The 20,979-nt window shown below is 40.1% G+C and overlaps 1 protein-coding gene across 3 annotated transcripts in view; it reads left to right on the top strand.

The window, feature by feature from the left end:
* Positions 1-20,979, top strand: part of Hmcn1 (hemicentin 1) — a 473,399-nt gene that overhangs the window by 222,844 nt on the left and 229,576 nt on the right. For all 3 annotated transcript variants that reach the window (XM_031384523.1, XM_031384530.1, XM_031384516.1), the window contains exons 12-15: positions 11,347-11,488; positions 12,665-12,792; positions 15,256-15,369; positions 20,352-20,510. In XM_031384523.1, coding sequence (XP_031240383.1) covers positions 11,347-11,488; positions 12,665-12,792; positions 15,256-15,369; positions 20,352-20,510 — 543 coding nt within the window. The remainder of the gene's footprint in view (positions 1-11,346; positions 11,489-12,664; positions 12,793-15,255; positions 15,370-20,351; positions 20,511-20,979) is intronic.

Genomic DNA, 20,979 nt, shown 5'->3' with positions numbered 1-20,979 from the left:
TTTCGCCATCTCTTGATTTTTGGTGTTAGATGTTCTTAGTGTCTCTGACTAGAGCTTGTCCTGTCCCTTCCGCCCTGGGACTCCCCTGCGACTCGTGGGGCCTGTGCCTCCTGGCTGGGTGGTCCTTTCTTAGAAACTCACGGGAAAGAAAATGGTGGATCTCACTGAGTCTCTGGGTTAAGGCGCTCCCTGGAGGCAGGCCCTCCACTTGCAGGGAAGGGGCAGAGAGGGACACTGATCCACCTCCTCCTCCCCACCTCCTCCTGATCCTGTCCCTGCTGCCCTGCAACTCCCCTATGACTCGTCTGGCTTGTGTCTCCCGACTGGCTGCTCCCATCTTAGCCTATGCGGCCATTCTCATTGAAGCCAGTGAACTAAACTGCATACTTTTCTTCTCTGAATCCTTTTTATAAACGCTATGGAATTCATTATAAAAAGGCATTTAAAAGTTTCTTGAGCTAAGTTATAGCCTCACTTAGTGTTCAGGTAAGAGTACATGTATCTAGACAGTATATTTGAAAACTTATCTCTTATCTACAAAATGTCAAGTATTGTTCTATCTATTTTAAAATATCTTTAGTGAGGAATTGTTCTTAAGGGTGCCATGAAACAATTCAATGTACAAATACTTATATTTGAAAGTTTAAAGTTATAGAATTTTACATATTAAATTACAGACTAAGCTGTTTTAAATCCTTTCTGGGCTAGAAATGAAATCTAACAAAAAGAGCAAATGCAGCATTTCAGTAGATAACGAAGTTAGTTTTCTTGTAATAAAAGTTTAACATTCAATTTATCTGCTAAATTCAGTCTACTGCCTCCATAGATCACGTTTCTGTTTCAACACATTCCAACTCCATGCATTCAAATGGCAGCAGCTAGCATATGCTTCATGTTTGATTGCCTTTCATCTAAGGCGTCTTTGCTCTGCAAAGATGTCAGAGAACTCAAATTCTAGATGGAAGAAATTATATCTCTCTAAAACTTGAAAGACAGAAAAGTTAAAGTGCCTTTAAATAGAATGTATGTACAAGGAAGAGCTTAAGAAGGCGATTTATGTAGATTTTAAAGAGAATTTGGATGGCTTATAGATATTCAAGTATATAAAAGTTGTTTTAAAGAAGCTGTAAACAATAAACATCTGAATTTTCAGCAAAGAGGGACCATGGAAAATGAACATTGTCACAAACCCAAATGAGAGAGCTAACAGGAAGGATGTCGGAGAGGTTGATGCTGGAATGAATGCACTAGCTGGGAGAAAGATAACTCCTTCCTCAGTGCATTGACTGACAGGTAGAAGGAGATGAAGAAGATGAGGAATCAGCAACCATGTCAACTAACTAAATAATAGAACTGCTAATGAAATGTGTGGGGACAGTAGTGTGCCCTCTAGCCCTCGAAGATTGTGTTTACCACAGTCCATTCCCAGTCACAGCACTTCTACCACCAATTACTTAGGGTTTTTCTGTTCTCACTAAATCCCCAGCTCTTTGGACATCAGTATGCTCAGCTCTGACACTGCTTCCAGTTAGTGTAGATACACAGGGAAAATGTACTCACCTCGGATGCGAGTCAACTGTCAAAGCTTCACATACTTCTCACTAGCCAAATATATGTAAGAAGGTCCCTGTGACTACTTCCTGGGGACTCAGCAGTTTGCTCACACGACTTCAGAAATCAGCAAAGCACTTTAAGTTATAATTAGTGATTACGTGAGAGTAATAAATTCTGTTTAGTTATTTCCCAATCACTAAGTCATTCTAATTGGTGCTGATAGAGGGGAGACATTCTACATCTGCTAGTTTATTAATGAATTATATCTGAGAAACTACTTAAGAGCTTCGACAGGCTCCTGAGCCTCTAGATGACCGGGCACCTGTGTGTCAGCGTGCAAGTTGGTTCTCGGAATTCTGTGAGCTTCTCTAGCCCAACTTGAGAAAGGTTAACTTTGGATTGAGTTAGTGACAGTTTTTATTTGGTTATTTGCTTATATGTTTATTTATTTATTCATCAATTTATGTACCACAAATTAACTATCTGGCAATATACCCCTTGCTGTAAATGTATAATGAAGTAAACAGCATCCTATTTATCCAAAATGGAATACAAGATAGTAGGATACTGGGATGTAGTTCACATGACAGTGTGCACCCCACCTTCTTTCTTGCTCCATTCTCAGCACCTAAACCAATGAAAATAAAACAAACAAACAAGCAAACAAACAATCACAACATCAAACCAATGGCCATAATGTAATAAAGGCATTAAAACAAATATTTACAACAATGTGAACTAACTACATCAAGGCATGCTAAAGCCTTTAATTCTGCCCTGGAATGCTGGGTAGATTTAGAAGGACTTCTTTCAAGAGTTGATGCTTGTGGAATTCCATGAAAAGTAAGTCAGCTTTTACCAGGTGGTCAGAAAGCCTTTCCAAGAGAAAGAAGCCTGGTTGAGGAAGGATGAGCTAAGAAATGGGAGCTGCTGAGGGTGTGGCCAGTGCAACACAGCAAGCCGTCCTCCCACCTTCATCCCCGTAAGCCATCCTCCCACCTTCATCCCCGTAAGCCATCCTCCCACCTTCATCCCAGCAAGCCGTCCTCCCACCTTCATCCCTGTAAGCCGTCCTCCCACCTTCATCCCAGCAAGCCGTCCTCCCACCTTCATCCCAGCAAGCCATCCTCCCACCTTCATCCCAGCAAGCCATCCTCCCACCTTCATCCCCATAAGCCATCCTCCCACCTTCATCCCAGCAAGCCATCCTCCCACCTTCATCCCCGAAAGCCATCCTCCCACCTTCATCCCCGCAAGCCGTCCTCCCACCTTCATCCCAGCAAGCCGTCCTCCCACCTTCATCCCAGCAAGCCGTCCTCCCACCTTCATCCCAGCAAGCCATCCTCCCACCTTCATCCTCGTAAGCCGTCCTCCCACCTTCATCCCAGCAAGCCATCCTCCCACCTTCATCCCCCTAAGCCATCCTCCCACCTTCATCCCAGCAAGCCATCCTCCCACCTTCATCCCCATAAGCCATCCTCCCACCTTCATCCCCGTAAGCCATCCTCCCACCTTCATCCCCGTAAGCCATCCTCCCACCTTCATCCCCGCAAGCCGTCCTCCCACCTTCATCCCCACAAGCCGTCCTCCCACCTTCATCCCAGCAAGCCGTCCTCCCACCTTCATCCCAGCAAGCCGTCCTCCCACCTTCATCCTCGTAAGTCATCCTCCCACCTTCATCCCCGTAAGCCATCCTCCCACCTTCATCCTCGTAAGCCATCCTCCCACCTTCATCCCCACAAGCCATCCTCCCACCTTCATCCTCGTAAGCCATCCTCCCACCTTCATCCACGCAAGCCATCCTTCCACCTTCATCCCCGTAGCCTTATTTATTTGCTTACTTAGTTAATTTATTTATTCATTTTGGAGCCAGGGTCTTGCTACCTAGACCTGGCTGGCTTAAACTCACAGGTTTAAATAGGCCTCTATTCCCTCCAGCCAGCTGCAGCCTTTTCTTATAGAATGAGAGGAATCACTTAGGTTTGAGAATGTCTGGCATTGGCTCTCTAAAATGACAAGGCTCCTCAGGGAAAACCAGCTGAGTGGGGCTGTCAGGATTAAGCTGCAGAGGTGAGGAAAAGGTTCCAGGCATGGAACAGAAAGGCAGGGTGAACGTTGTCGTTGTGATAAAGGAAGGGAAGTATAATGAGGGCAGGGGAGGTTGTGACTTCACATTGGACGTCTATGGTAGAGGCTCTTCCACGGCCCGGTGGCTGCTTCCCTCATACAGTAAGCAAGGGAGCAAATGACTTTGGCCACAAACAAAACAAAAGTCCTAGGGAGTTGTATTTGGTTCTATGACTCTTGTGTGCTCCTAGGAAGTGGTCCCCTTTTATGTACTAACTGACTTTTGATAGTTCAAGATGTCACCAAGAGAAGTTTTAGAGACACAGGACTGGTTTCTAAAGCCTCAATTCCCTAATATGCCACAAAACAATAATGAACATTTTTGCTTGCTACTGTTTAAAAGCCAAATGAAAATATAAATCTCAACTTCGACCTTGGAAATTCCATGATTTAGAGAAATTGCTGTAAAACCATCACTAAAGAAAAGACTTGATAATGATCGTTGATAGCAACCATTTCTTTGAAAACTTTACAAGTGAGAGCAAATTTTTTTAAAATTAAATCCCTTTTATTCATAATTTTTTATGTTGATATATTTTGAGTGATCAGTCCATAACAATGCCTAAATAAATGAGTGATTTTTTTTTAGGTTAGGAAAAAATAGTATTAAGTGGAAACATTAGCATGTAAATAATTGAAAAGACTTAGTTAAAATGAATACTGAAGCCATAAATAAAATTATAGCACAGGATAATATAAAAGGTAGATTTCTTTTGTATAATTTGTAGTTTTTACCATTATGATTCTATGGTTAACATGGAACCTAGCCTTACTTTGTCACTGAGTGTCCCTGAAAGTACTGCCCTTCTCTCTTTTTAAAACATTATTTATTTATTTATTTTACTTATTCACTTTACATCTAACTCGCTGCCCCCTCCCTGTATTCCCACCCACAATTCTTTCCTTCTTCCCTGCTCTTCTCCCTTGAGAGGGTGGAACCCCCTCCTAGGTATTCCTCCCCCACCCTGGCACATCAAGACTCTGTGAGGTTTGGCGTATCTTCTCCCACTGAGGCCAGCCAAGGCAGCCCAGCTAGTAGAACACATCCCATGGACTGCCTGTCTGGGCAGCTCTGGGATAGTCCCTGTTGCAGTTCGGGACACACGAAGACCAAGATGCACACCTGCTACGTATGTGCAGGGAGGCCTAGGTCCAGCCTGTGTATGTTCTTCCGTTGGTGGTTGAGTCTCTGAGAGCCCCAAGGGTCCAGGTTAGATGATGCTGTTGGTCTTCCTGTGGAGTTCCTATTTCCTGCAGGACCCACAATCCTTCCACAAGAATCCCCGAGCTCCGTTCCATCCACTCTTTGGCTGTGGTATCTGCGTCTGTCTGATTCAGCTGCTGGGCTATCATCCTTTTCTTAATAGATGAATTTCGCAATCACATTGGCATTTGGGTGTGGAGGGTTTTTTTATTTCTATTTTTGGCAAATTCAGCATCTGTCAAGATGGATTTTGATTTTTGTCTAGCTCCATGCCGGTGTGGTTTGTTGCCAGGGTGCCACCTACTGAGAAGTCTACAGATTACCTGTCTTTCCTCTGAGATTAATACTTCTCCCTGTATCTGGGCCAATTACTCTTCCCCCAGAATGAACCCGTAGTTACTTACTCAATACTAAGTGGTCAGCCCTAAAAACATGTATATACAAGCAACTAAATGGACTCAGTAAGTTGTATTTATATATTTATATGTATAAATCTGTAAGGGTAATAATTAAGGAGAGAGGTCATGAGTTTGTGAGGGAGTTGGTGGTGATAAGGATTTTTTTGGCTAACATATTGGAAAGAATGGACGCTACTCTTTGTGGAAAGAATAAAGGCAGAAACAGCAAAGACGTTTCAGGAAGCTTACTTAACTGTCACATTAAGAAACGATGGCTCAAATTCTCTTGGATTATTATCATTTTAGGAAGTAATTTCCATCTGGCAGAGGTTATAACCAGGTCTTTGTATTTCCAGTATAACTAGGTACTTTGATAAAGTACCACTTGGAAAAGTTTACTTTTTGGTTTTGTTTACTTTTGTTTGTTTGAATATAGTGTCTTGCTATACAACTCAAACTGGCTTCAAACTTACAATTCTCCTGCCTCTGCCTCCAGAGTACAAGAGCTACAGGTGTGCACTGTTGTATAAGCCTGGGATTGTTTAACTTGAGATTTCAGTGGACCAGCTTCTTTCTCCAGACAACTGACTTCTGATTTTGTTGCCTTTGCTTGTTTGGTTTGTATGGTTCATTGTTTTTCAGTTGTCATCCTCAGTTCTTTGGAAGGAATCCTTGGCCACTTACAGAACTTCATTAGTTAGCTAGGGATAAGTGGATAAGTTTGAAATATTGAAATATACTCCCCTGACACTTCTCCTAGTTCCAAATTAATGGCAAGTTCAGGGAGTGAGCTTATAAATCGTTCTTACTAGGATTATGTCATTTTGTTGTGCAAGCTTCATGCATCCAACTCATCACCAGCATTCTGCTAATCAGAAATGGAAGTAATTCATTTGAGAACAATGCAACATGTTTTGAAGAAACTGAATGACCTAAATCAGTAGGTAGATGAATGTTTGTCAGGCTGGGATACAGCTACAAATCATTTAGTCATTATGTAATTTTTTTTATTTTGTCATATTCTTTAAAATTTATAAAATATTGTAACAATAAAAATGAATATTATAAAAGTTGTTTGATATAAAACAACAATCCATTGAAGTTAGCTTTCTCTGTGATAAAGATAGCTGCATAGAAGAAGGAGAAACCTCTGCAAAATCCATTTTATAGCTGTACAATAGAGTAGAAATCAGTTTTAGAAAATCAGTGCTAATTATTTTCCAGTTTCTCATGTAGCCTTGTTCATGAGAATCTCATAGATTATTTAACATGCTCACAACATGTATCACCCACAATGAAAAGTAGATTCAGGAACACAATAAATCAGCTATATTTCCAACAACGCAGGTCAATTGGATGGCTTGGTTGAGTGTAGGTCATCCCCTTGGACTCTTGGGTCCCTCACCTGACCTTTCATGTTTCCTTAGCTTCCAGTGGTTTCTTTGAGTCACATCCCCAGTTTTAGATTTCATTATGTAATTGTTTTCTTTTCCAGTTGTAGCACATGCCAGCACATTACTGCATACATGTAAAACCCAAACTTATAATCTAGTAATTTCTTCACAAAAAATTTTTATGAAGCTGTTATTTTTAAAGTATTATTTTCATTAGTTCTCCCCAACTTAGGAACTATGATATTTGAGTTTTGTAAAGTTTTGCACCAGGCTAAAATGATTTTTTTAAAAAATTTTTTTAATATGTTTCAGTAGCTGTTAGACTTAGAAAAGCTTGTGCTGGTCAGGTTTAGAAGTTGGAATAAGTGGTGACCTCTATTTATCTGTATGATGTTAGTTTCAAAGTCTTGTTTGAAACAGTATCCCACTTTTTGAGGCAACAAGAGTTCAGAGCAATTTAGCTGCTCCTTCCTCCCCTTAAGATGGATGCTCACTGCTGAAGAACAAAGCAGGATGCCTGCTTTCATCTGCAGATTCAGTGGCAAGTTACAGCTTCAGGGCCACTTGCTGCCATGTGGAAACCAGAGGGCTAAACAAAGCCTTCAGCTTTCCTCCATGCTGTTTCTGTGGGAACAGGATGTGCATCAGTATGCTTTCTATAATATTAATGTCATTCATTAGTCCATGTCACCAGAGACAATAGTGCAATGGAAAGAAAACTGCTTTCCAAGGTGATGGATGAAAGACCTCTCTGAAGTGCAGCATCCCTTCACTGAGTGTGAGATTTGCAAGCATAAACACATGCCCATTGCAGCACTGTGCCAGGTGACATAGGCATTAGCATGTTCATTCCCTGTCAGTAAAGCAGAAAAAGAATTTACAATAATACATCTTAAGTATCTAGAGACAATCCTAAATTTCCTAAGAAGCAATAAGCATTCCTTGTAACTAGCTGGTTAATCTAAATAGAATATTAGGATGATGGTTATCATTTCATAGTACACATGCTCAGGGTATGTAAAATTATGTAGTACTTTTTTGTTATACTTTAGCAAGTAACAGACACTTAACATTTAAGGCAGTAGTTGCCTACCATCTCCTAAATGCCAGGACTTGTTCTGTTTTATGTCTACAAATATAGCTATCCCAGCATAACCCTCTGCAGTAGGTAATATTATTATTTATATTCAAGTCTAGACAACATGGAATCAGCAAGACCCAGGTTCACTCCCAGCTCTGCATTTTAAACACTTTTGGGTAATTTATTAAGCTCTTCTGAGCCTGTTTCTTTCATCTGTAAAGTAAGTCTAGCATTCAGTACTTTGCACATAATACACACAAAAGTCAGCCTGCCTTTCTACTTCAGCAGATTGACTAAAAAGAAACACAGCCTAAAAACAAAATAACGCGTTTATATTTGTGAGATCCTTGACAGTACAAGTGTTAGAAACATAGTTTGTTCTCAAGAAATGAATGTTGAGTGAAAATACATGAAACATGCAGAAATCGGCCAAACTTGTTTTGTGTGTGCTCATGGTGGTAAGTATTGTGAATAGCTGCTTAGATTAAAGGTCTTAGCATTGTCTGACTAGTCTGTCATTGATGATTAGGTCTCCTTAGAGAGACAGTCTATTGGTGTGGTCTTTGAAATTTTCCAGCCAGTGGCTAGAGAACAATAAACCATGTGCAGCAGTTAGGACAGACGCCTCCTGGATGCTCCTGGCAACTGCCAAGGGGTGATGAGATTTGTTTTTTATTTTGTTGATTCTAGTATGTGTGATGATCATTGTTTTCTTGGGCCTGTAGAATTTGTCTCAATAGGTCATAAAGGCACCCAAGGCTTAAAACTGTTTGAATGTATCAAACATGTGTGTATTTAATTATTTTGAATCACTGGAGATACATTATTCTTTAAATGTATATTTTGAGTTTTTTATAACTTAGAAATAAAACATCAGTGTTTCCTTATCCCACCATCACCATTCCATTGCTTTGGCTAATAGTGTGCTGCTGTGCATGATGGGTGTTGTGGTGGTGGGAACGTTAGTGAGGGCCATGAAATTATGATGAAAACCTCAAATAAAAGCCAATCACATATCCTTGGGACCTAAAACTGGACTTTGCCTTCTATATCCAACTGATGCATTTTATCTACTAAAATAATAAATAAGAAGATGTGAGATTGGATTTGTGTGGGGGTAAATAAAGTCATCACACTGAAGAATTGATTCTTCTATGTCATACTCTTGCTGCATCTCCACCACTTTACTAAAATGGGAATTCTTCCCCTATGGGTTAAAAAAATAACAAATTAAATCCATTATAGCAAGAGGTATTATATCCTTATTAACATAATTAAAGGCTGACTCATTTTGACCATCTTTATTCAAGTGTTACTTGGTGGGCAGCCAGGTTTGCTTCCCTGTGTTTTCTCATGCCCTTTCTGATTTTCTTATCATGGGCAGGAGTACTCTTCCCGGGGCAATGGTAAATTTCTCACCTCTCAGGATGAAGTCACTCCATCTGCATGTAGTACACAGTTTTATTTCGTGACCCCAGGCAGCACCCTACATCCAGGCTTTATTTGCTTAATAACCTCTTCACTTTCTGCATCCTGGTTTGAGCAACTGACATTTATTTTTACTTTGAAATCTGAACCACAGAGCCTACCAGTGGGTTTCTTGCTGGGATATGTGCCAGGCCCATTCTGGAAGACTTCATTGCAAGGCTCCAAGCTTAGACAAAAATCTTGTGAGGAGCCTGAGGCTTCGCAGCAGTCCTATGTTACCATGAGGTAGCCATGAGAAATATTTAATTTAGAAAAGTGAGAATGAATACATGTGAATATCCAATAAATTGCCAAAAAAAAGGAAAGGAATGGAAGGAAGGGAAGAAGAAAGGAAGGGAGGAAGGAAGGAAGGAAAGAAGGGAGGAAGGGAGGAAGGAAGGAAGGAAGGGAGGAAGGAAGGAAGGGAGGGAGGAAGGAAGGGAAGGAGGAAGGAAGGAAGGAAGGGAGGGAGGAAGGAAGGGAGGAAGGGAAGGAGGAAAGAAGGGAGGAAAGGAGGAAGGAAGGAAGGGAACTGCTCCCCTTTCTCTTCCCCTGAAGATTGTCAGTGACACCCCTATACCATGTGCAGTCTCTTAGCCTTCCAGAACTGATGGAATCCAGATGGAATCACAATGTGACTTACTGGCTGTGGCCATTCTGCCTTTGACCTCATGCATCTCTTTAGCCCTATGTTCACAGAAAAGAATCTGTGGAAAAAGGAGCCTATCTACCAACCAGGTCCACAGGTTGGGGAAAGACTTCAACCGTTAACTTCAAAGGCTAGATCCTAATCTGAAAACTGCAATGTAAACAGAGAAAAGAAAAAAACGGAGAAGGCTGACTTTAAGCTGCTAGCAATTAAGCACTAATTAAGTTCTTTGTTTGTGTAGCAACTTTGCTATGTGAGTAGAGCTTCCAGAGAATGATTTCTCTTAGTGAAATTAAGTCACAAGTTGCCCAGTAACTTGCAGTAGTGACACCAAGAGCATATCCAGGTCTAGGCTGTTTCGTGACTTGCTCAATTTCATCATAAAAAAAAGAGCCAGTGAAACAGAATGTGGAGATAGAAAGCCATAAATGTAGCCATAGCACAGTTCCGGGTGTGTGTACAGAACCCTGAGCAAGAACAGAAGCCAACACCAACCGGATCGACTTGTTTCTCTTAGGACTGGTGGGATCCTCCCATTTCAAGCACTGTGGATGAATGTTTGTTTCCTTTTGCTGTATCTAAACTGGAGGATTCTTTTTCCCCAGAAGAATTATTTGCTCTTTCTTTGATAGCACCTTCTTTGGGGGGGGTGAATTCTTACTGCCTGACAAAGAGACATAGAGAACAGGTGATAGAAGAGGAGCTGTTATATTTTGACAGCAAATTGCAGGTTTCAAGTTCCATTTTCAAAACTTCACACAAGTGGAAAATATTAGATAATTTGAAACATTGTCATTTCTTGTTATATTGAGGTCTTGTGGTTCTGCATGTAAGAGTCACATGACCTCATAGGAGGGGCTGGCAGTTACGGCTGAAGTATGGTTTGTATTCTATCAACTATGTTAAGTATCTTTTAGATCCAACTCGTTACAATGTTAAATGCTATGGAAGATAATAGGAGATGCACAGTCTGAAAGACATGGTCTGACTTCAACAGAAAGGTAATTAATAGATTGAAAAAGAAAAATGGGTTCAAATAAAGCAGACAGCATAAGCAGAACAGGTGTGTCTACAAACCTGCTTTCACTGTTTGAAAAGACCTGAAGGTTTCACTTGAGGTTGACAATTGCAAACAAGATTAACTGGAAGTTTTAGAATAGCAGGCAAAAACCTAGAGCTCAGAGGTGGGAAAAGGTAGCAACAGAGCTCTTGGTGACCCGTGGACGGAGAAACATGGCATCAGGGTCAAGTTCATTTGCTTTCGAAGGGAAGTTGGCTTCTCTGGCCTTCATTTCCTTCATTTCTCATTCTTTTGCTGATAATGGCAGGCCTGTGATTGGGCTGTGGTAGGGCTATCCTCCAAATAATAAAGTGTAGATTATGGGAGCTTGAGTGACTCCTGATCAACACTCACATCTCCTCATGCCAATATAAGTGGGCAACTCAACATGATATTTTCATTTCATTTACAGAAAAACCCAAAGTCACTGTGATGCCCAAGAATCAGTCTTTCACAGGAGGGTCTGAGGTCTCCATCATGTGTTCTGCAACAGGGTATCCAAAACCAAAGATTGTCTGGACCATTAATGAGATGTTTATCATGGGTTCACACAGGTACTGGGTTTGTATCATCTTCTTTATTTCTATTGAATGAGAAAGGTTAATGAAATTTTGGGAGCAAGTTCATCAGACCCTATCCTTAGTACTTAAAACTTCAAAATCTATGGCTTTACACTTTCTAAACAGACTAAGAAATGTCGAAAAAAATGCAAATGGTGACTTATAAAAGTGTGAGGTTATTAATTCTTAATTTCAACAATTAAGATCAAGTTTCCTACCATTTTTTGAGTTGTAAACAGGACACCATGACTTATTATTTATCTTGAAGTGGAATAGGATAATCCACTGTATCTGGAGGAAATATTGTGTAGTTATAATCAATCTATGTAAGGCATTGTCATGAATTTAGTGGGGAAAGAGGAAGAGGGAGGGAGGGAGAACACAAGGAAGTTTTACTACAGGCCACACATATTCTTGATGCCAGCTTCCACTTGTTGCTATAGCCCACTAAGGAGTCCTTTACATTATTGCATGCTTCTAGAGTCCTTTAGGCTCTGAAAGTAGTACATATGTGGATCAGAAGCATCAAGGCTTCTGGCCATCACCAGGCTTCCAAGACCCCTGGTTTCGCCTGAGGTGGAGGCTTAGACTTGTTCCAGCAAGCGGAGCCAGATTCCATTCTCAGCCTTATCACAGATTCTGTGGGTGATATCAAATTGCTTCTCTCAGGTTTTCATGTGAATGGACCATTTCCTGAGCAGCTCGCCGTAGGAGACAAAGCTACCTGTGTATAGAATCTAGTACTTCCCTTTAGTAACTGATTTTGAACAAGTGGTGTGACCTCTTTTAACCCTTGTAAAACAAAGACCCTTACATTATCTGGCTCATTTGGTTATTGGGAAGATTCAAAGTTTTAATAAATAGAAGACTCTATAGCAGTCTCTAATGTAAGACCAATTCTGAACCCATAATACCCTTGATAGTATCAGCTGATACTCCCTGCTTTTGACTGTGGTTGGGATGGGAAAAACTTCTTCAATTCCCTACATGTCTTCCTCATGGTGGTGAAACATAACGACCATGTACACAAAATAAAACCTCTCTCCCCACATTGCTTTTTGTCAAATCATTTTATCAAATCAACTGGGCACAGAAACAGGAGGTCTTGGTCCTATAACACAATACTAGTATTGCAGTATTTTTAATTTTACTTTTTTTTAAACTCCAAAGATACAGGATGACCTCAGAAGGTACTTTATTTATCAAGAATGCAGTTCCCAAAGATGCAGGGACTTACGGTTGCCTGGCAAGCAATGCAGCTGGAACAGATAAGCAAAGTTCCACCCTCAGATACATAGGTGAGTATAACAGCTCACAAGGCAATGGAAATAGGGTGAATATTGTGGTAAGCAATGAGAAAGCCCTTCCAGATCAGTAATGTCACAAATTGTACCCAGTGTTGTAATTTATAATTAATTCTACATATTGATTAAAGCAAAGATTGTTCATGAGTGAGGAAATATTTGTTAGCAGAAATCAAGGAAGTTTCTAGATTGTGAAAGACTTCTAGACTGTCTATAGACTTATACCCCACCGTGGTTCATTTTCGGTAATGTTTCAACTTCAAAATAAAGTTTTCTATCTCTTTTCTCACATCACCTTCCATTTTATACCTATCAACTTATAATCAAAATTGTGTATCATATTGTTTTCATATTTTATCTACCATTTCTACTATTTCCTATTCCAAAGTTAAAGCAAAATTTTTAAGATATATACAATGTTATTATTTCAAGGGATATCTGTGTTTAATTTGAACTTCCTAGTAGTGGTTGAAAATATCGTGATGTTTCTAATGTCAGGTTGCAAATTGTGAGCAATTATATCATAATAAAATATACCTATTTCCCCATTTCCATTTGACTCCAAGCATGGTAACACATTAAGACTGTCAGCGTTGAAAAAGCTGAGGAGGGAAGTATAGAAAAGCCACAAGAGGAACAGAGAATGAATTAGCATAAAATAATACAGGGATGAAAAGTCATCAGTCCTAAGAGCCTGAAAAAAGTGATCACAAGACAGGTACAGAGAGAGCAATTATTTAAGGGAATGTGGGCTCAGATTAAAAAATGACTGGATTAGAAATGTCCATGGAAGCCAGGCAGTGGTGGCGCACGCCTTTAATCCCAGCATTTGGGAAGCAAAGGCAGGAGGATCTCTGTGTTCCAGGCCAGCCTGGTCTAGAGAGTGAATTCTAGGACAGCCAGGGAAACCCTGTCTCGAAAAACAAAAAAAACCAAACAAACAAACAAAAAAAAAGTCCACAGAAAACAGGTAGAGAGGTAGTGGAGGAAGGAGATGCAGGCAGTGATGAAAACAGGATTCTGCATGGTGGAAGTAAATTTCACGTTATTCACAGAGAAGCCAAAATATCCAGCACATTTCTTTGCTGTGTAACACCCTGAGCATGCCAAAAGCTCTGCTGGAGACTGAGCGCTAAAACAAAAACAATCAAAATCCATGCCACACTAGTCCTTAACTTTTTAAAGGCTCACAAAATGGGAGTGGATCTATAAAACTATAAAGCAAAGGACTGTCAAGTACTATGCGGGGCTTGGGAATGGGGCGGGATGTCTGCAGATGCGGGGCTTGGGAATGGGGCGGGATGTCTGCAGATGCGGGGCTTGGGAGTGGGGCAGAGTGTCTGCAGATGCGGGGCTTGGGAGTGGGGTGGGGTGTCTGCAGATGCAGGGCTTGGGAATGGGGCGGGATGTCTGCAGATGCGGGGCTTGGGAGTGGGGTGGGGTGTCTGCAGAGGTTAAGACGGGTTCTGAAGGAAGAATGTCAGACTTCCCAAAGGAGAGAGGATTTAAGTTAAGTCTGAAAGAATGAGTGGAATCTGAAGAGCCACTGTGGCAGAGCCACTTGGGGAAGATGGCCAAAAGCAAAGGCAGGACAATGAATGATAGAGAGCTGTGTTTTGGATTCCCAAATGGAGCTGTGTACCCAGTGAGAAGCCTGCAAGTGTAGCGCAGGTGAAGTTGAAAAGGGCAACCCAGCAGTTATGGGCTTTGAAAGCCAAACCCTTTGAAGGCAGCAGGCACTGTGGGAGGGTTTTTTTAAAGCAGAGAAATGACATGATCTTCATGATTGTCTAAAACAACCTCAGATGAAGTTAGGAAGTTCTTGAACCATTTAGGGAAGAGAAAGCTTGTGAGCGAGCCCAGGGTACAGCAGAAAGCAGTAAGAAAAACACAGACATAAACAAAAGGAAATAACTTTACTACAGGAACGAGCACCCTTATTTAGCATGGCAGGAGAAAAGCAGAGAAAATGGCAGAAGGCAATTAATCACAGGATACAGGGTACAAAATTGGATTGTCTCTGTCTGTGATTGTATTAGCTGAGGACCTTAACACTACCCTCTTTCAATTCCAGTTTTATTTTCATCACGCCTCTCTTCTGTTCTCTTAGTGTTTAGGCTCTGGGATCTATTTGTCTGAGCCCATTCTCCTAGCAGACCTCTGTTTCATCAAGAGTTCGTAATTACATCCCTATACTTTGTTCCTTTTTTTTTCTTTGAAGTTTGTTGAAACAACCTCATAATTATTTTATGCTTTTGTCATTATTTTTGTCTAACATCCTTGTTTTGGCCTCAACATCCATCTTTTTCATCTTATGTACCTGTGCACATACACAGTGTGAGAGTGTCTTTCACTCTCAATGTAAGCAGGGACATAATGCTGGTGTAATGTTCATTGATTCATTCAGCAAACAAAGGCCACATAGATGTTGACTGCCTGTATCTCTGTGTTTTTCAGAAGCCCCAAGGTTGGTGGTAGTTCAAAGTGAGCTCTTGGTGGCCCTTGGGGATACGACAGTTATGGAATGTAAAACCTCTGGGATTCCCCCACCTCAAGTAAAGTGGTTCAAAGGTAACATTTCTTAAGTATGTTGATGTTTGGCTAGTTTTGCTTGTTTTCTTTTTTCTGAAAAAAAGATTTGTTAAAAATTTGTTTTGGTGTGTGACTTAGCAGGCCTATAAAATGTGTTTATGATCTCACTGGAGACAATAGTTCAAAATTCTGAACTCTGAATTTCAGGATTTGACATCTGGTATGGATTATAGGACCGTGAAATCAAAGCAGGAGAAGCTGCCTCGCTAAACCAGCTGAGCGTTCTCTTTGTTAGTTTAGGACTGTTTCCTGTAGAAAACTGTCCAAGAATATTCAGTTGACGTTTAAAATAGCTTCCCTGGTTTCAGTTCACTGTTCTTAGAGATGCATGTTGATACTATTAAAATGTGAGATCCTCAAGGATGCCTTCTGTATGTGGCTCAATGGCAGATGTACATGGAGGTGTACAGGAAATGATGGATAAGTGTATGTCTTGGTCAGTTTCAATATCCCATCAGTTATAGAACTGACATCTACATTTTAATGTATAGATAATACCCATCATTCTATAACACAAACCCAGCAATGCTCGATTGGGTCTTAGTGAAGCTTGGTCCAAGCACAGATGCCCATAATTGGCATGTGTGTACACACCCTGGCTTCTGCTTCCCTCTTAGCCCTTGATGATAAAAGTGAAGAAAATGCTGTAAACATTCTAGAAGGGAGGTTGCTAGGATTATTGAGATGCTGTTTGCAAAAATACTTTTTAATCTTCAGATGAAAAATGCTAAGTAGCACAAAGCCCTGTTGTTATGATTCTGTTTGTTAAATCATAGACGTTCCCATAGCAACAGGTTGATGTCATAATCACAAAATTATGAATTCACATCGGGTTCAAACTTGGGGAACATGAGATAAAAAGACAAAAGCTTTATGTAAAAAATATTTTTAAATAATATAAATCAAAAGTAAGGAGAGAAACTAAGGGATAATGCCATTTCTGTGCTTTTCAAAATGCTCAAAGGTTTTTTAGTAGATCTATTGCCTTGATACTAATTAAAAAATATATTCTAGTTTTGTTCCTTGATAAGATTTATTTTAGTGACTGTTAACTAATTTTGCTTATTGGAAATAATCAAATCTTTGAAATTCCAGTTTGATAAATATATAACTTCAAATTCAGATAGCAGTTAAGTAGACACAGAAAGTCAATGTTCGTGTGACTTGGTAGTTAATGATGACAGTAACACGTCAGAAAGTTGTAGGAGACTCCTTGTGTAATTCACATGGAAATTCTTGTTCACAAAGTAGGCTACTTATCTGAAAAGCTTAGTCTTCATGCCAATTTCTGACCCTCAAACACCTAAGGAGGGGGTAGGGAACCATGCAGCCACCACATGGAACATTCTGGAATTCCCTAGTTTCCTCTCTCCACCATAAATACTGAAGCTCAGTGACTTCCATGAATAATATCCCAAAGGATTTCAATCCACAAGGGCATGAGGGATTGATGCATCGTACGGTTAGATACAATCCAATGCTTATTAACAACACACATCCCTGAACTTCATGTCAGTCCAGTTCACCCTGCCAGTTACAGGCAGGCAGTTTATTGCATAAGCAGTCAGCATTGCCAAGAGAAAACTAGAAGCCTAAACCTTCCTCATGTAGACTGAGTTGGAGGCAAGTGGGCCCTAGTGTCCTGGGGAGAAGGTAATAGGGAGGTCAGGAAATATGATCTCATAGAAGCCATAGGAGTAGAGAAAAGCTTCTGCCTTAACCTCAGAATAACTTTTTCTTAGGCAATTATATTTGACTAAATTAGTGAATATATTATATATATATATATATATTATATATATATATATATATACTGTCTCTCGGTATGTGAGTGTATATATATGTATACTTATACATGTATATATCGACACACACATATACATGTATATGCATATGCATATTTCAATCTACTAGAGAAAAGATATCCCACAAGGCAAAGTGCCTCCAAGAGTATAGGTCTTGCTAGAAATGAACAGTATAGAGTAGTTTTAAGGGAAAATCAGAGGCACCATTAAATTCTTATGGAAAGAATATTTGTGGGTAAAAAAAATAAAATTAGATTTATTTATTAAGATTGATGGTTCTTAAATGTATTTTGAAATCTCTGGGGATGCCTTACTATTCTTTGAAGGTATCTACATGCTCCGTATTATTTTCATAATAACACTGAGATATTTGGCTTCTTCCTTTCTTTGTCTTCTGAGTGAGTAGTGGAGTTTCTAGAGGCTACATGATGTATGGTATCCAATAAAGAAAAGGCAGAGCAAGTATGGACACTCAGCTGTCTTCTATTAGACACCATGGAAAGTTGCAAAAACCTAAAACAATGCCGCTTTTCTCAATAAATATTTTTCTGGTTTGAAAAATATTATTTTTATAAAATATATTTATTACAGAAAATATATAATGAGTTTTAAATAAAGTAAGTATGACTATATTTTTGAACTTTCCAATTTGATTTCTGACATATTAAATACAAATAAATATAATCCATACAAATAAAAATATTCATTGGATTCCTTGGTCCTAATTAATTAATTAATTATTGGTTTCTTGAGACAGACTTTCTCTATGTTGTCTTGGCTGTCCTAAAAATCTCTCTGTAGACCAGGCTGGCCTTGAACTCACAGAGATCTGCCTGCCTTTGTCCTCCAAGCTCTTGGACTCAAAGCATCCTCAGTCATTTTTTAAGAGGACACGGGAGGGCCCTTGTGACTCATTACCATCAACCATTTGTAAAGCTCTAGTGTTAAACTTTAAATCCAGAGTCCAGAAGTGAGTCAGATGATGGGAAAGTGCGGGCCTGTCTTAGTAGTAATGATTTCTAAATCCTAAAATAGATCTAGAAAGTTCATTATCTGTTTTTAAAACTGAAGCTATTTAATCTCCATCCCAACTCCATCTGAGAAGGCCTATACTTCTCTGGCATCTCAATAATTTGATGAATAATTTTCATTAGAAATAAGGAAAAAACGGCTATCAAAATGTGATCAACATAGAAACTTGACTGAGCTTGTGCTGTCCAATCCCTGCTGTGTTTTGTGTACAGTTCCTTCAGCCATTCGATTTGGAACAAACGCTACTCACCAAAGTTCTTTATTTCAGCCCCTGTCACAGGTGGCTCGTCTTCTGACATACACAGAAAGAGCTAAGAGTGAGATGTAAATTGCCAAACTCTAAATGCAGCTTAGTCCAGACATCTTGGGGCTTGAGGAACAGCGGTCACCTGCATGCTCCTGTGGTAGGAGAGAAAGTCAGGTCAACATCATCTGCTTTTGTTTATTAAACTTTCCCAGAGGCGCTTAGACAAAGCATTTGCTGCCCCTCTCGTTTCTGAGTGGAGTACACAGTATCAAGCACGGGGCTGCTGATTGGTTTGACTCTGGAATACTGGGAAATACTATCTTTGGGGCTTTGGCAATTGCTTACTTATGGATTTTTTTTTCAAATTTAGAAATCCTTTAACATCTTTTCTCCAGAAAATTATATAAATGAGAATTGTCTATATGTTGCTAAATCTCATTGGTTAATCCTTTTTGCAGCATTCTCTTAAAGAGCTACTGGCACTCAGGATTGTTCTCTGTTTGTTTGTTTGTTTGTTTGTCTTGCCTATTTGCAGTAACAGTTCCAGGGTACATGACTGATGTACCCTGTGTAAAATATAAAATATGACATTTTAGAAGGTGCCTTTCAGATTTGGGGAATGTCGTTAAACCCTGAGGGCAAGGACTGACTAACTTCCTGGGGAGATTTTTAAAGCCTCATAACACTTTGTATCATCCTTCATACAACAAATGAAAAAAAATGTACTAAATGGAATTACATACCCCATGCTGTGTGCTTTTTTAAAAAAAGATTTATTTAATTATTTTATGTATATGAGTACACACTGTAGCTGTACAGATAGTTGTGAGCCTTCATCTGTTTGATGGAAATTGACTTTTAGGACCTCTATTCACTCTGGTCAACCCTGCTGGGTTGAAATAAGTACACTGTAGCTGTCTTCAGATTCACCAGAAGAGGGCATCAGATCTCACTACAGGTGGTTGTGAGCCACCATGTGGTTGCTGGAATTTGAACTCAGGACCTTTGGAAGAGCAGTCAGTGCTCTTACCCACTGAGCCATCTCACCAGCCCACTGTGTGCTGGTCATTGTAGTTAGATTCATCCTTTGATTGGGAGACCTTTTAAGAGGACAACACAGGAGATGCATGCAAAAATCTTCATTATGACTATTCAAAGAGTTATCTCCTTTGATAATAAGTGGTTCTTAGGAGATCAGATGCTCTGTAGAGATTTATAGCTATGGAGGCAATCTAGATGTAACTAGCCTTTCTTGGGCCACCCTACCCTTACATTGAAATCCTTATCTGTTTCTTCCAAATACTCCATCACTCCACAGTCAAGTTTTTCATGAATGAGACTTTAGTTGAGGTAACCTATTTCCCCTTCCCTTCCCACCCAGTGCTTTTCTCTAGCCATTCATATGCATATCTCAGCCAGTTAGACTTATCACAAGACAAACTAGAATTGGCACTATTCAACAAAAAGCCCCCGTCAGTCACCAAGCTGATACTTGTGATATCTCAGGCACTTTAGGGTCAGTGAAATGTCTCATGCCACAAAGATAGAAGAAGCCTCTCTCCGTCCTTCCCCTTCCTAGCTCCCATGTACTGACCAAAGCCACCATTCTTGTTTCTGGCCTGCCCTGCTTGCCATGCACCCTCCGAGAGCTCTCATTCTTATTGGGATACTGAGGGATGGAAAGTGCAGCTGTTTGCTGTCCATTACCAGACCAGGTTTTAGACTAGATAGAATAAAGTGTCTGTGTTGTGCAAGAAACAACTGGAATTTGAAACATTGCAATCATCCTTATTCAGAAGTTTCAAAATCCTATCAGTGGCAGAATAAATCATGTAAATTTTTTAGCATTTAATGTTCTTTCTCTTGTTTTGACTTAGGAGATCTCGAGTTGAGGTCCTCAACATTCCTCAGTATTGACCCTCTTGTGGGACTTTTGAAGATTCAAGAAACACAGGACCTGGATGCTGGTGACTATACCTGTGTGGCCATCAATGATGCTGGAAGAGCCACAGGCAGACTAACTCTGGATGTAGGCTGTAAGCTCTCATGTCCATCGCTCACATATTTTTTCCCTAAAACTGAGTTGTTATTTTTACATGGCCATCAATTGTGAAACAACTTGGCAGAAATACTTGTCAGAATGGCAAAAATCTAGCATGGGCATTTCAGAAGACCAACTTCATAACCGTGGCTAGCAATTCCTAGGAGCTGCGAGTGTGGCAAGAATGTTGCATGGTTTTTCCCATTAAGCCAGTGGTTGTCAACCTTCCTAAGGCTGTGACCCTTATTCAAGTATTAATACAGTTCCACATTTGTGGTGACACCCTACCACAAAGTTAATTTTTGTTGCTACTTCATAACTGCCATTTTGCTACTGAGTGGTCTCAGAAATATGTGTTTTTCGATGGTCCTGACCCATACATAGGTTGAGAACTGTTGCATTACATCTCAACCACCCCCTGCCCTGCACACACACTAATGCATTACATCTCAAACACCCCCTGC

Source organism: Mastomys coucha, unplaced genomic scaffold (genome assembly GCF_008632895.1).
Source record: "Mastomys coucha isolate ucsf_1 unplaced genomic scaffold, UCSF_Mcou_1 pScaffold1, whole genome shotgun sequence".
Classification (NCBI taxonomy): domain Eukaryota; kingdom Metazoa; phylum Chordata; class Mammalia; order Rodentia; family Muridae; genus Mastomys; species Mastomys coucha.
This window is presented reverse-complemented; position numbering and strand designations above follow the sequence as displayed.